This window comes from Phascolarctos cinereus, unplaced genomic scaffold (assembly GCF_003287225.1).
Source record: "Phascolarctos cinereus isolate Bilbo 61053 unplaced genomic scaffold, phaCin_HiC Scaffold_726;HRSCAF=1367, whole genome shotgun sequence".
NCBI classification, from domain to species: Eukaryota; Metazoa; Chordata; class Mammalia; order Diprotodontia; family Phascolarctidae; genus Phascolarctos; species Phascolarctos cinereus.
The window spans coordinates 290560442-290577865 of record NW_027556098.1 but is presented as its reverse complement, the minus strand read 5'-3'; the positions used below and the strand labels follow the sequence as shown (position 1 = coordinate 290577865).

The following is a 17424-nucleotide window of genomic DNA, read 5'->3' as shown; positions in this document are numbered from 1 at the left end:
ACTCTGAAACTTTGGAAAATGCATTTTAAAATCTCAACCATTAAATAAAGAGGGCTGGATTACATGATCTTCAATGTCCAATTTTAGAGCTAAAATCTGTGAAAATCATTTTTTGTTTTCTAATGAGTATTTCAAGTAAATGGCAGTGGCAAGTAACCACATTATTTTAAGAAGCAAAATATATATATAGTACGATGGGGGCTTAATGCATACCTAGATCACCTAAGATGGTATCACACATGTGGAAAATGGTAGGGAGCCTGCTTCTGTAAGACTGTAGAAGTGATGAATGTACAGAAAGTCTATGTTGGTTTACCATATGGTTGAAAGCAGCCTTCTTCCATCAGCTATGTAGCCAAAATTGTCTACATCTTTGAAACTGCCTGACTGAACACTGTTCTAGCTTTTTCCTGCATTTATTCTGAAGATAAGGGAATCCTTCCCTCACAGCCAGTGACATCACGTGGTAAGGGAGAAAGTTTGTGGGCCTTCTTCTCTCCTACTTCGATCAGGCCATATGGCTCCCAGAATCATAGCTTTGGCTTTCTTCCTTCACTCTTTTCTGTTCTAGGAACAGTAACTAAAGCATCCAATCCCACCAAGGAGTCTATTACACCAGTCTGGTTGTTTTAGTGAGCCCAGCAAAGAAGCTCTAAGAATAGGGTAGGAGGCATTACTCACAAAACTGGCCTTTGGACTTGAGCTTGTTAGGACTAATACTAAGTAGGAACTGAGCTAAGCTGTGAGCCTGGTTCTTCTCCCCTCCAGCTGAGGTCATATAAGGAGAATTATGATCCAAGATGTTAGGAGGAAATGTCTGTATGGTTGTTCTTCTTTCATCCTGGAAGTAAATATTATTTTGTAAAAATTAATTTAATGTTAAAGTTACTAAATGGAACTGAGGTACTTCTCACTGGACCTCTAAATTTGGAGGGAACATGGTAGCTTAAGATATCTGTGGAGAAAATAAAATCTCAACCCCATCAGGAGACCAGAGATGGGTTAAAAATGTACAAGGCCTGGCTCTGAGAGGGTGGGGCCAGAGCATCCATGCTGCACTAGTGATCAAAAGCTACAGAAAAATACGGGTAACAATGATAACATTAGGCCACAGGCATGAATTGACCTTTCATTTTCCCTGCCCATCACCATTTAAAGGCACAAAGAAAAGTCAACTTTTACTCTCATGTAATTTCAAAATGAACAACCCCAACAAAAAGAAAAGAGGACTAGTTTTTCCTTTATTAAGTCCTGGACAAAAACATTATGTCAGGGCAGTTACTGCCTCACTCCATGCATTACCTGAGCCAAGAGAGGGACTCCATTTTTCAACCAACGGTATGTGGGCCTGGGCTTTCCAGTGGCTTTACATTCCCATCTGAGAGGGCTGCCACTGTCTAAATGAGTATCATTCAGCTTCTCTACCCAATGTGGGTAGTCTGCAAGAAATTAAACATCAAAAAATGGTTATTTCAACACTCAGGCAATATGTAGCCAATTCAAAATGCACCTAATTGAATATTCAGCATCTTTTCCTCATTAATTCACATGAATTTCATTAATAACGATAGGTGCTTGGAAGACACACTTATGAAAAAGTGAGAACCAAGACTAAAAATGTTGCATTACATACAGAATGCAAAATGTACAGATAAAGTGATACTATAGCGGAGAAACAACACTGCTTAAAAATACACCTCCTTAATTCCAACAGATGGTCTTATTTTGTTAGCCTACTTAAAGACATTGGACTCAATTCTTAGTCATTAACTGGTGGTAAGTTTTCTACATAAAGGTGATCATTAATCTTTTGAGGGCTTGGGGTAATGGTTAAAAAGATTAGTTTTGTTATTTTGAATTTGACAACCACAAAGAAACATGACCATTTTCAAGTACAAAGAACAGAAAAAGAAGTTTGTGTGTAATACTATCATTAGGTACAGTTTGTCTATTTTAGTGCCTAATACATCCAACATATTAGTTTCAAAGCTAGCCTGCTTATCAGTTATCTACTACCTTCCCTCTTAAATTGTTTAAAATTTAGGATAATAATTTGAGGAAAAGAAAAGAGCTTACATGAGCTTTTAATGTACTTAAGGTATTACCAAAATACCCTGATCATCCTAGCAGTGGGGAAGCAGGGATGTTGATGGTGAGGTTACATGTAGCAACTGGGTAGTGATTTCCATGCCTGGATGAGGGACACAGACCTTGTGAGTGGAGGAGACAGTCACTTGAATGGGATGGCTTTGGGAACAAAATGGGTAAGACAGAGATTGGGATAATTGATTTATAATCATATCTTGTGGAGAATGGTGAACAGAGTAGACATATGAACTCCATTCCAAAGTCTGGCTGCAACCCTTCCCCCCCACCCCATCATCACTTGGAATAAGGGAGGTAGTATGGCATAGCAGACCAATAGATAGAAGACCAATCTCTGAGTCAAGAATACTTGGTTTCTGACAGATACTGCCTTCATGACCCTGGGCAAGTCTCTTAATCTCTCAGTGCCCCTGACACTTCTCTATAGATATAAATTTCAGAGTATTTACAGATCTGCTTTAGTATTTCTATTATTATTATTATTATTAGAAATATTGTTTCTAATATTTTAGTATTTAGATTTCCTCAATCAATATCTCTGGGTGATAGATACCCAGATTTCAGACCAGTGAAATCATAGGCCTGGAAAAACAACAACAGACAATGAAATGTAAAAAGAACCTCAGCATGTTTGAGAGTAGATCTTTCATGAAGAATCTATGAAATTGTATTGATAAATTTTTTACAAAATAAGGAGGCACAGATAGGTTGGAGCTCATACCAACAGAGGGAAGAGCCACACCCAAGACGTAACCACCTAGAACACATAACCACCTCCTTGCCAAAATAATTCTTATCTGCCTTATCTTAGACTAGGAGTGAGGGCCACATGTGGCCCTCTAGGTCCTTAAGTGCAGCCCTTTGACTGAATCCAAACTTCACAGTTCAGTCAAAAGGCCACACTTGAGAACCTAGAGGGCTACATGTAGTAGGCTGCAGGTTTCCCACTCTTGTCTTAGACTATTCCCCTTCATGAACTCTTCACTAACACTAAACTTATCACAATTATGGAACATGATTTGTCCTTTACATTTCACCCAAATCATTCTCCCTCCCAGAAATGTCCTTCTCTGTCCTTTCTTCATATTTACTTGAATCTATCTTCCAAGTTCCAGTTTTAATCCCACCTACTCCATAGAAGATTCCCAGGAGGTTTTCAGGTAGATGCTACATGAGCATTTGTCAGGGATATTGTACAGGGAATGGATGTTGAGATCTAATTTGGACTAGATGACCTTTGAGTCATCAATGAGATTATTCTGAGATGAGATAAACCACAAAGTGTTAACTATAGTAGGTCATAATCAATATGGAAAATTAGTCTTCCTGGATGCAAATGCCTTGAACAAATGTATTTACTTTTTAGATTGCAAAGTATTTCACAGGTTAGTGAACAGGTGGATGAAAAGAAGATATTTTTTTCTAGCTGACCATGGTGCATAGTAAGCACTTAATAAATACTAGTTAGCTGACCACTCAGAATCAATATATTCATGAACTCATCTCATTCATATTATCAGGAAAATGAAAATGGAGGCACAGCAATGCATTAATAATTATTCCTGTAGTACACATCTAGTATGCATCACCATTTTTAAAAAATGAGATGGATTTCATGGATTAGAAAAAGTATTTTCAAACTGTATTTAGTATATTTTTCCGTAATAGCAAAGGTTTGCAATATTGTCTCATACTTTTATATGATTTCTTATGCAGAATTTCAGAATTTATTCCAACATTCAAAAATTTACTTAAAGACTATCTACCACGTGCAAAATGCTATATAATGCACTGCGACAATAGATCACAAGAAAAAATTAGGAAGGAGAAAGCAGGAGACACTGGGGGTGTGGATTAGGATGAGGGAAAGCTTCACAGACTGGGAAGTGGCATATAGGCTAATGCTAGGTAGTGAGGAGTTAACGTGAAGTAGTATTGTATTCTATCTAACATGCGGATCAGTTTTGCGCAGAGGCAGGTGTAACATAGAGATGGGGAAACTGGCCGTAATGTAGAATTTCTAAAGAGAAATTGAATGAAATTAATCTAATAGGATTGGCTAGAGCCAAACTTGGGGGTAATGGTGTTTAAATGTTGGCTGAGGAGTTTGTATTGATCCTAGAGGCAATGGGAAGCTCCTGAAAGTTTTTGATGAGGAGAGTGATAGGATTCACACTCGGGTCTTCCTGACTCCAATTCCAACATTATTTTTACTGAATCACTTAGCTTAGCTTCCTCTATAAAAAGTATCATTTATAATCCAAGAATTGTGATAAATGCCAAAAAGGATACAAAGATGACACAGGTCCTCCCCTCAATGAGCTTTTGTGTGTATAAGATTACACATTTTCTCTTTTGTTTTCCTCCATTTACAAATTTAGTGATAAGTGCCCAAGAGAGATGCAAAAGTTATCTATCTTTTGTTTACCAATTAGACAAAAACATTTATTGAGCAACCTAAGCATATCACAAATCGAAATGGAAGATAAAAAAACAATCAAACAAAAAACAACAAAGAAAAAGCAGTTTATAAGCTTCATGAGGGTAAAGTCTCCTTCCCTCTCTCCCTTCTCTCCCTTCCTTCCCTCCTTCCCTCCCTCTTTTCCTCCCTCCCTTCCTTTCTTTCTCTTCTCTCCCCCGCCCACCCCCCATTCTTATCTCTAGCTCTTAAATTTAGGGTATGTAGGGGCACTTAATAAATACTTTATGGATTGAATTCTATCCGTCAAGGGAAATAGCATTTAATATCTTTGGGATTATAGGAAGCTTTTATCGTTCCTGGGGACTATGAGAAAGCTCCACAAATTTTACACATATGCCCACACTACACTATATCAATCAGGATTGCATTTGCTTTCTTGTCTTAAGTCATTATCTGTGCATGTTGTATTTTTCTTGTAGGTTCCATGACACCATAAAGCACAGAAACCAACAATCATCATGTTTTGTAGTACTGACTGATGTTCAGAACTCAAATATCCAAAACCCAGAAGAGCAAACTCAAAAGTATCTTTAGTTTCCAGTCCATGGCATACTGACTACAGCATGTTTTACATACTCTGGTTAGCTAATGAAATTTTTTAATGCCATATTAGCTATTATCAGGCATATAACATTTCACAGGCATAATTTAAGGTGTGGGGGGGAAATGGCTTTTTTTCCCTATCCTCCAAATGCAAAGGGAGAAAAATAATGAAAAAAAATTAAGAAAAAAATAATGAAAAAGACTACGATCACATTTGATATTCTACGTAAGATAGTTTCAATAGGAGGAGCAATACAAGGTTGTGTCAGCTTTCAAAATTATGCTGTTTTTTCAGAGGCATTTATTTGTCTAGTTTTACCTTCTTTTGGATAAAGCATTGTTTTAAAGATCATTTATTTATATTAGGTTGAGCAAGGAAGCTTTAAGATTCATTAATCTTTTACCAAGTGTCTCTACTGGATTTTTTTTTTAAAGAAGGAAAATATTTTATTTTTTTCAAAACTGGCGCATTAAATTATAACATGCCTTTTTCTGTCTGCTTAATGGGTTGGCCCCCACCAATGTTTTAACCATCTACATTGGAAAACCTAAATGGTCGAAAAACATTTATTTCCCAGCTACAGCATGCAGCTAAAATGGGAAGCTCACTGATTTAGCTCATTTATGAATATATCTTGGACAAACACACCATGTAGATGCGGAAATAGACTAAGAATTATATACAGGGAGGATATTGGACTGGAATGAGGGACTTTCACAAAGATTTTCAGTACAAGCATTTATACTCTGGAAATCAGGAAATGCCACAAATCAGTGCTTGATATTTAGTATTTTTGATTGTCCAGACTTAATTAAATGATAGAGAAAATGTTAAAATTAAGATTAAACTTAAAAGTGTGTGGTGTATGCATGTTTTCCCATCCCCACCCCACACACACCATATTCCTCACTGGATAGCTGGTTATTAAACATTTACTTGCTCATTCTGGACTGGAATACTCATGGGAAGTGGGAAATGAGGGAACAAGTATTTATTAAACTCCTTCTGTGCTAAACACTTCGCAAGTGTTATCTCATTTGAAATGGGAGACTACATACATTAGATAATTTTTAGATGTTCTCTGCAAGAAAAAACAAAAACAAAAACAACAACTCATCTCTTTAGTAGCTATTCTCCCAGTGATGCTGTCATGGCTATAAATCATGGATCATCATGATTTCAGAAGAATCTAAATTACAAGCAAGTCAGAGGACAATGGAAAAACAAATAGTCGCTAGAATTGGGCTATTGCACATGATCAATATTAGGCCGTAAGTTTTCAGAAGGCAGAGATAATTTCATATCTACAATTGTGCATCTAAATATTCTTTCTCCTATAGCACCTGCACACAGTAGGCTTTTAATAAATTTTTTTGAATAACTAACTAGCATGTGAGAAGGGATCTCATGGCAAAAATCAATGTGAAAACAATCACAAAATGTATTGTAACTACATGGTGAAAATGAGAGATGATGGATGGCCCCAATACCACACTGGAACCCCAAACCCTCCAATATTTTTAAACGACAGGAAATGTGATTAATTGACAAGCTTCTCTATGGATGACTTATGGAAAAACTCATGAATAAGAATTTTATAGGATGACAAGCTATAGGATAGTTTTGATCTGCCTTAGTAGAAGGAACACATACCAGTCAATTAAAAAGTACCTATGTGCCAGGCACTTATTGAAGAATCTTCATATATTTTACATTATTTTCAAACAAGCCAAAGCTAGTTTAATAATAATTTCCACAATGTGACTTATACTTTCACCTAATATAACTATTAGACATCCAAGCTTTGGGTTTTGAGGCAAAGGAGAATAGAAAGCTCTATAGAATCCTTTATGACAGAAGTCAGTTTATGTCTCATGAACAAACAATGAAACCATTGGGTTTTACAACATTTTCAAAGAAATAATGTTAGGTTCCATCATGTTCTGCAAATATATATTTTTCTACTCAGTCAGCTATTCAGCTGTGCTCTGAAAAGCTGTATTACATCGTGATTATGTTTTTTATTCCCTTATACACACTATGAAAATCACAAGTAGGCTCCCTAGTGAAGACTCTATTTGCCTCTTGGACTATTACACTTTAGGAATTTGAGTTAAAAAGGACTATCCACTTCCCCCAGAGACTATGTATTTTCTCTATAAAGTTTAAACAGAATTTTTTTCTGTAGGAATTTCACTAATTACATACATAAATATGTATATGTGCCCAGTTAAATTGATGCTACTATTTCATCTTCTACCTTTATTGCCAAGCCTATGAACCACGGGACAGAAAGTCCTCATTGTTCCTCTAGAGTTTTATAGAGAGGAAAAGTATCCATGGCAGGAAGCCACATTGAGTCTGTACTACCCTGAAGGGTTGTATACTTCCAAGGATGTCCTCTAAAACCTGACAAAAATGACTGCCAACTCACCAGTCAGTTCCAATTTCTTTTTCTAGAAAATGTCCAGTTCTTCTCTCTACTGAGAAATTAATGCTTAGGATAACCATGGGTTTGCCTGTGTCCATTTGGCCCAGAGTTTATAGTTAATTATGCATGACTTAACAAGAGTTCACACATTGTTTCTTACCAGCTTACCTTCCTACCAGGATGTACATAAGTAATAGCTAATAAAACTGACATTCTCACCTACTCATCCAATGCAGATTGTTATAGTCTATGGATGAGTGGCCAAGGGGTGCAAGACAGCTCTAGGAAGAATACCAAAATATTCTCTGACTATAGACCATGCAAAGTGTTGTTTTAAAAGTACTATTCTCTATGATACTTAAATTCTTACTACCCCAAAAAGGCAATTGGGCATTTTTTTCCCAGGAGTCTGGTGGGCAATCTCTATATATTTTTCCACCAAGGTACCAGTTGAGTTCCATTCAATATAGTCCAATTAAATAAGCATGCATTAAGTACCTACTATGTAGCAGAATTGGATTGGAAAGAAATTGTAAAAAGGGAGACCAATTTGAAAAGGGGAGGATCAGTTGAGGAAAAATCAGCAGTTCTTTGTTATAGTTTGTGGAGGAAGTAACAGTTTTCTTTTACTCCTGGAAACTCTGCTCAAAGATTGATTATATGTAATTATGGAATTACAGAATTAGAAGGGACCTCAGAAATCTGGTAATTCAATCCTCATCAAAAACGTTAATAATAAAGGTTATATTTATATTGCACTTTCCCCTTATGGTGTGCTTCACATGCATTAATTATTTGATTCACAGATATCCTGACACATAGGCTGTGAAAATGTTAATATCCTTATTTTAAAGATGAAGGAGTTGTATTTCAGATGGGTGAAGTGACTTACCCAAGCCTGATCTTCAGAGTCCAAATTCCCTATTTTCTCTACTATATAGCAATTATTCTCAATTTACAATAATGTATCATTAAAACCCTACTTTGATGACTAGGGAATCATAATTGTAACTCCTAGAGCTATGTGGACCTATTTTATTTTTTCTTTCCTTGAATTGTACTCTTCTACAGCCCAGCATACATACTACTGGGTTTGATTTCCATATCTTATTATAAACACTAAAATAACTCAGTCACTTCTATTCAAATTCCCTGTTATTTCCCCTTAATTGTGCCATTCTTCTTTATTGATGAGAATCAGATGGGGGGTGGGGTGGGAAATTGCCTTCACTGTTTCCAGATTAAATTATCAGTAAGAAAAGTTTAAAAAAAAAAGGTGTTGTTCAGTCATTTTTTTTTCAGTTGTGTCTGACCCCATTTGGGGTTTTCTTGGCAAAGATGCTGGAGTGGTTTGCTATTTTCTTCTTACTTAGTATACAGATGACAAGACTGAGGCAAACAGGGTCGATTTGCCCAGGGTCACGCAGCTAGTAAGTGTATGAGGCCAAATTTGAACTCACAAAGATGAATCTTCCTGACTCCAGACCTGGCATTGTATCTACTGTACCAACTACCTGTCCCCACATTAGACCCTCTAATTTTAGCAAAGAGAGATCTCTAGAATATGTCTACATCATTGAAGTCTTCCATCACAACAATATCTGGCCTCCGAATTACATTAATTAGAAAATTATCATCTATTTCTTCCATCTGAGCTGGGAGGTTTATAGCATGTTAGTATCGTGATATTTCTTTAGCTTATCCCTTCTTTAGTCTTTATGCTCTCCATTGTGAGTTCCTTTCAAGTTCATAGATTTTTACATTGATTGCTATGTTCTTGATATATCATGTTACTTTGTGGTGCCTTCTAATCTATTACTTTTGAGCAAAGTAACCCTTTCCATGCTGTATTTCAGTAGTGAGCTGAATCTCATTAAGTCTTATTGATTCCTATGAGTTTATAGTTACTTTAAGTTAAAATCTTTAGGTTTAGAAATTGTATCTGATCAATCTTTACCTTTTCAACTTAAAGCGCTCTTCAATAATCAGCTAGCTTCATGTCAAACACAGTCCATGGCCAAGAGCCTATCTAGATTATTTTAAGCACTCCATTATTGATTACAGATTGCTTTGAAGAGTTAGTCCAACTATGATGTTATGTCAACATATTATATGAATGTAGAATGCATTTTACTTTCAATAAAATTTGTGAGACCATGAGAGTTCAAGTGAATAGACTGGAATAGATATATTTGAAACATGTATGCAAAACTAAAGTTATACCTTATGGAAAGTATTACAGATTTTACTTCTCAAATTAAAAAAAGTGGCAAACTATTCATTTGAAAGTAAGATATATACTACTTCTCTTAAGACATTGCCCAATAATTAAAAGGAGAGCATTTTAAAAGTAGAATTTAATTTTATAAATGAATTAGCCCACCTCCCAAAGCCAGCAGTTTGTTCCCTTTTTTGCTAGTAAGATCAGATTCATCCAGTGTTATTATTATTCATATAATAAATTGTCTCCTGAAAATGAACAAATGAGTGAATTTACAAAGGAATGAATAAAAAGCATTATGTAAGTGTTTACTATGTATGATGTACTGTGGTAACTGCTAAGGGTTCAAATATAAAAGCCAAGGAGCCCCTGACCTCAGAACTCTTTAATGCTAATAAAGGAGTCAATATACATAGGGAAATGGTGGCAAGAGAAGGGTGTTTTGTTCTAGAAAGCCTCAGTGATGGTGAGTGAAGCCAGAGAGCATTGGATTGATAGAACCTTATTGGTACTGATTTGATTACTGTTCACAGACCAAGAGGTAGAAAGCAGAGGTAGCAGCTGGTGGTATGCACATAGCTTCAGGGCAAATGATAAAAGGATGGTTAGGGTGAACAACTGTATGGTATATGAAGCATGGTCTGATCTGGGTCCAGTTGCATACAGTGGATTATGTGATTTGGCATTCACTAACTCCCCTATCAAAACAGCTCAGCCCTAGGGTGGAAATCCCAAAGATGAATGGATAAAATTCCTCCAGGTCATGGTCTCTGGAGGTCCAGGTGCAAATGGAACTTCAATGGACTTATTTATATTTTGGTGAAAAGAGAGAGGAAGAGAGAGAGGAGAACAGTTTCCTATTTGCTTGTGTTTTGTACGGTATATTGCGGGAACACCTCTATGCTGATTCACTGTTGCTTGTGTCCTTCCCTATCTGACTATACACTGCGTGGTCCTCAGGCAGCTAATAAGAATATGAGCATAGGTCTTCCTGATCTGAAGTCCAACACTATCCATTGTACCATCTAATTGTCCTAAAAGGCTCTTTGGTATAACAGAATTTTAAAATTAAGTATCTTAAATAGCACCTATCTAGTATCAGAGGACTTGGGCTCAAATCCTAGCTTTGTCACTTGCATAACTTTTACCTAGCCACTTAAACTCTCTAAAATGCTGACATTAGACTCCCACTTGGACATACATTTTCTGGTTCATACCATCACAATCATCATCATTATAATCATCTGAATGGGCACATATTTAGTGAGCACCTGCTATGTACCAAGCATCCTGCTAGATTTTGGGGATACAAATAAATAGACCATGTATCTCCCCCTCAAAGGGCTTAAATTCTAGTGGGTAGATAGTACAAATACCTTTTTAAAAGTATGATAACATGCTAAATATGAAATTAGATATTCAAATGTTTATTGGTTAGCTTTAGTTGTTCAAGCAAATATACAAGCATATTTATTGTTTCTATCACTAATCTAGTTATAAAACTAATATCTAAATCTTTGTTCCACCTCCAACACACAAATATTTAGTGATTTGATTATCATGTCATCTGAATCAAGAGATAATAAACTTCTGAGGAAGGGGCATGATCTCTGGCATAAGCCAATACTCGAAAGTTCAGAGGAAATGATTTTTCTTCTTGGTAAAGGTACTAGAGAAGATGGCCATTTCCTTCTCCAGCTCATTTCACAGATGAGGAAACTAGGCAAAAATGGCTTGCATAGTTCAGGCAAGCAATTTTGGAGGAGGAAGGTCTTAAATATTTCATCAAAGGAAAAGATTATAAACTCCTTTAAGGGAAGGGACTATGCTTTGCACATATAAGCGATACACATGTATACATACATATATACATACATGCATATGCACACATACATGTGTATGTACATACATGTATACCTTTATGTATATACACATACATGTATACTTATATGTATACATGCATGCTAAATTAATTACTGAATGAAAGATAAAAGGAAAATAAATGGAGAGAACCTCAGTAAATGATTGGAACTCCAGATAAAGTAAGTGACATAAGCAAAGATTGGGAGCAAATATACGTTCAGCAAATTTAATACACAGTTAAGTAGGACAAGTTAGCTTGAATAGAAATATTCTTTTGGGGAATATTGAGCTGTGAGAAATAAGATTGGAGGGAGAAGTAGAAGCCATATATTAAATATGAGATTACTTGAAGAAAGTATATTTAAATGTTTAAGAACGCTGATTATGAGGTAAATGACAACTGGACACTATTTTCCAATGGCAAAATTGGTAGAATATATATCTTATAGGAAAAAAAAAGGTTGTTGATGTGGTACAGTGAAAAGAGTGATGGATTTTAAGTCAGAAGACTTAGGTTTGACTCCTGAACCTACCACTTACTACTTGTATGACTTTGCACAAGTTTCTTAATTTCTATGGACTTGTGTTTCCTGATCTGTAGGATGAATGGATTTGAAAAATTAGAATTCTGGTAGTTGTTATTTATAGACCTCCATGACATTTTCCTTCTTTCCTCAACAAATTCAGTGCTTAGCTCTTCCTTTTTTTCACCTCGTGAAAGCTTGCCTTTATGCTAGATAAATTAACACACATGTTGACATTCTCTCAAACACGTTAACTTCCTAGTTCCTTGACTTACTCATTTCTCAACACCTAATCTCCTTTACCGGGCAACTAGGTGGCATGGTGGAGAGAGTGCAGAGCTTGGAGTCAAGAAGACTCCTCTTTATGAGTCTAATCTGCCCTTATATACTTACTAGCTCTGTGACCCTGGGCAAGTCACTTAACCTTCTTTGCCCCAGTTTCCTCATCTATAGAACGAGCTGGAGAAGGAAAGGAAAACCACTTTAATATCTTTGCCAAGAAAACCCCAAATGGGGGTCACCGGGAGTCAGACATGACTGAAAAATGATTGAACAACAACTGAACTGAGTCTCCTTTGCTGAACTTGACATCTATGTCAATACCCACTAACTCAGGGTATTTCTCAAGATACTGTCATGATCCCTCTTCTCTTTCCCTTCTACACTGTTTCACTTCGCTATTTCATCAGACCTTATAACCAATATTATCTCTATGGCAATATTTCTTAGATCTACATACCCTTTGTTCTGACCTCCACACATATCTCCAACAGTCTTTTGGACATCTCAAACTTGATGTCTCATAGACAACTTAAACTCATCATGTCAAAAACTGAACTCATAATTGTTTTTCCCCAAATTCTCCCCCTTTCTAACTTTTCTATTAGTTAAGGGTACCACCATTTTCCAAATCACCTATGCTGATAACCATAACTCCTCACTCTCTTCACCTCCAATCATGTCTAACCTATTATGAAGTCCTACTGATTTTACCCTTGCAATCTCTCTAAAAATACCCTTTATCTCCTTTGATACCACCACTACTCGGGGACAGCTCCTCATTATCTCACACCTGGATAATTACAATAGCCTGCTTATTGGTCTCATTGCCTCAAGTTTCTCCCCTCTGCATTCTATCCTCCACTCACCTGTCAGACTTATATTTCTTTTTTTAATTTAATTTAATTTAATTTTTTAGGTAATTGCAGTTAAGTGACTTGCCCAGGGTCACACAGCTAGTAAGTGTCAAGTGTTTGGTCTGAGGCCAGATTTGAACTCAGGTCCTCCTGACTTCAGGACTGGTGTTCTATCCACTGCACCACCTAGCCCCCAGACTTATTTTCCAAGGGCAGGTCTGGTCATGTCATACCCTCTATCTCATTCAATAAACTAAATTAATATATGGCCTACAGGGATCTTTATGCACAGATTAATTCCCGCCTTTTCTATTTGAATTTGCTTCCACTGTCCTACAAGAAGTCTTTCCTGATATTCTTTAGTGCCAGTGCCTTCTCTCTGATTTTCTCTAATTATTCTGTATCTATCTTGTTTCTATATAATTGTTTGCATGCTGTCTCTCAATTAGTCTGTGAGACTGTGAGCTGCTCCAGAGCCGAGACTTTTGTTGCCTTTGTTAGTATTCCCTCTACCCCCAACTCAGCACCAAGACTGCCACTTAGTAGGCATTTAATAAATGCTCATTGACTTTACTGAATGATTTCTTAGGTATCCTTCAGATTTTTTGAGTATCACTAATAATAACAATTCAAATTTTCTAAGCACACCAAGGCTTCTAAAAGCCTCCTAATTGTGTGATATACATACCATAAGCATTATTATCCCCACTTTAGCTCATCACCTCACTGTGATGCTAACTCAAATCTTGACTTGAACCACCTCCCTCAGCCTCCTTCCCCTCTGATTGAAGGGCTGGAGGGTGGAGTACCAAATGCCTTCCAATGCCTTCTTTTATAGAAGGCAGAAACTGGAATTTTTGGCTCACTCCACTGTGCATCTGCTGCTGTGCCTGGTTGCAACTCCACAGAACAAGATGCTTCCATGCTGAGTATTCTGGTCTCCTCAAACCCTTTCTGCCTCCTTTTGTGTTTTGTCTCCCTACATTAGATTGTAAGCTCCTTGAGGGCAGGGACTGTTGTTCTTTTTATTAACTATATCCCCAGTGCTCAGCACAGTGTGTAGCATGTAGTAGGCACTGAAGAAATGTTTATTGGATTGGAAACTAAAGGCTGCAGAGGCTGAGTCATTTGACTGAAGTCATCTGGGTAGTAAGTAAGCATTGGAGCTGGTATTCTGGACCTGTTCCCACCTCTATTCCCCATCCCCAATGAGTAACAAATATTGCAAAAAAATGATGTGGTGAATGGAATAAAAAGATTTGTTGGTATAGACCAATAACTTTATTGATATAGGGAACTCTCAGGTGTGGAATCTCCTTCTAATGCTAGCTAGAACTTTCTTGGCAAATTACAGTCTTAGAAAGTTGCATAGGGTACTGAAAGTTTAAATGATTTGCCCAAGGTCACATAGCTGGCATGTATTAGAAGCAGGACTTGAACCTGGGTCTTGCTAGCTTCAGAAAAACCTCCCTCTCTACTATACCACAGTCCGCATTTTGGTTTTCAGTGCTATGGTTTGTGGTATTACAGTATACACTTTAATGTAGTAGATAGAGGGGCTATCCTGGATTCAGGAAGGTCTGGGTTCACAGCCTACCTCTGGCAATTAGCTACATGAATAAATAATTTAATCTTTTATTCCTCTAGAGAATTCTCTTAAGACTATAAGTCACATTTTATATGATTTATACATATATGTGATATATGATTTATATATATTTTATATATTATAAGTTACATTTCATATTACATTTATATGAAAAAATGCTCTAAATCACTATTGATTAGAGAAATGAAAATCAAAACAACTCTGAGGTACCACATCACACTTATCAGATTGGCCAACATGACAAAACAGGAAAGAGATAAATGTTGGAGAAGATGTGGAAAAATTGGAATGCTAACACATTGTTGATGGAGTTGTGAAATGATCCAACCATTTTGGGAGCAATTTGGAACTATGCCCAAAGGGCTATTAAAATGTACATACCCTTTGACCCAGAAATAGTACTTCTAGGGTTCTATCCCAAAGAGATCATACAAATGGGAAAAGGACCCACAGTTACAAAAATATTTATAGCAGCTCTTTTTGTTGTGGCAAAGAATTGGAAATTGAAGGGATGCTCATCAATTGGGGAATGGGTGAACAAGTCGTGGTATACGAATGTAATGGAATACTATTGTGCTATAAAAATGATGAGCAGGTAGACTTCAGAAAAACCTAGAAAAATTTGTGTGGACTGATGCTAAGTGAAGTGAGCAGGACCAGGAGAATGTTGTATGCAGTAACAGTCATGTTGTTGGGGGACTAACGTTGATAGACTTAGTCCTTCTCAGCAATGCAAGGATCTAAGATATCTCCAAAGGTCTCATGACGAAAAATGCTATCCATATCCAGAGAAAGAACCATGGCGTTTGAATGCAGATGGAAGCATACTATTTGCTATTTTTTTTCTTCTGTTTTGATTTGTTTCCTCTTTCTGGTGGTTCCTCTTATTGGTTCTAATTCTTCCTTACAACATCACTAATGTGAAAATATGTTTAATAGGAATGTACATGCATAGCCTATATCTGATTGTGTGCCATCTTGGAGAGGGAGGGGGGAGGAAGGAGGAGAAAAATTTTAAATCAAAAGCTTATGGAAGTGATTGTTGATAAATCAAAACAAATTAATAAAAAAGAAGAAAAAAGAGCATAAGTTACAATTTCTAGGGGAGTGTTTCTATAGTAGGAGTTTCCTACATTGAAGAAATAATAGACCAGACTAAAAACAGAAACAAAAATGTTTTCTGTTTAGAGATAGTAGTATAGTGGATAGTAGTATAGTAGTATATCTGAGTTCAAATCCGACTTCAGACACTTATAAGCTGTGTGACCCTGGGCAAGTCATTTAACCTCTCTTTACCTCAGTTTTCTCAACTATAAAATGGGGTTAAAGGGTTGTTGTGAAGATTAAATGAGATAATATGTGTAAAGCTCTTAGTACAGTGTAGTACAGTACATAGCAGGCACTCCCTTCCCTCTTATGCCAGATTTTCCAAGGGTGGATTTTAAATTTGATACCTTCAGGAGCTATTTTAGCTTTAGGCTACTAGATAATCACTTATCACACTGCAGTCCTTTAACCTAGAAGCCCAAAATAGTTAATAAATGCAACCAAAAAATAGGCAATAGTTTAGGATCCTAAAAAAAAATATCCCTTCATTTTAAGGAAAAATGTTGTGATTTATAAAGATTTTTACATTCGTTATCATTTTAGAGCAATATTCCATGTAAAGTTAACTTATAGAGTACCTGAGAATGAAAACAAATATAAAGCAAATTATATCCTTGGCATCAAGTAACTATGAATTTTCTAAATCAATCAAATATTTATTAAGTACCTACTATGTTCTAGGCACTGTGTTAAGCACTGAGGATACAAAAAAAAAAGACAGTCTTGTCCTGAAAGAACATATAATACATCACTTTTATCTGCATTTAAACTGAGATATAAAAAAGGACGTGTGTTGAGGGGAAGAGTGCCTCTGCATCATTGCAGACCATACTTACTATAGACTTGTAATTGTCCACGGAAAGAATTTCTTCCACGTGAATTTTCAGCTCTACATTCATATATCCCTGCATCATCCAGTTGCACATTTGGTATTTCCAGCACTCCTTGAGATTTCCGCAGACGTGCTTTGCTTGGAATATAACCATTAACCTTCATCCACGAGATTGTTGGAACAGGGCTGAAAGAGTGAGAATACTGTTAACACACTTTCCACTATTAGAAACATAGATTCTCTTATCTGGTAATTTAAGCACTTAATAGGCTAAGTAGTAATAAAACATAATCACAATTAAGGTCTATGTGCTGGCTGATATACTTTCCTTTCCATTTGGAACATCTCATACAGGGTGATAGTATAAGGGAAAATTCTTCTTTTTCTTCATATTTCTGGGAAATGCTTCATTTATGCCACACACACACACACACACACACACACACACACACACACACATGTGTCAGGATAACTTGAGTGGCACCATCTGGATACTGTCATTTATATTCTTGATCATCTTTCCTACTTTGGAGATACCGCAGAATAATTTTCCCTTTTACATCTTTATG

The 17424-nt window shown here is 36.5% G+C and overlaps 1 protein-coding gene across 3 annotated transcripts in view; it reads right to left on the bottom strand.

The window, feature by feature from the left end:
• Window positions 1-17424, bottom strand: part of CNTN5 (contactin 5) — a 1537434-nt gene that overhangs the window by 322825 nt on the left and 1197185 nt on the right. For all 3 annotated transcript variants that reach the window (XM_078147163.1, XM_078147162.1, XM_020996136.2), the window contains 2 exons: window positions 16860-17041; window positions 1303-1439 (listed from right to left, as the gene is read on the bottom strand). In XM_078147163.1, coding sequence (XP_078003289.1) covers window positions 1303-1439; window positions 16860-17041 — 319 coding nt within the window. The remainder of the gene's footprint in view (window positions 1-1302; window positions 1440-16859; window positions 17042-17424) is intronic.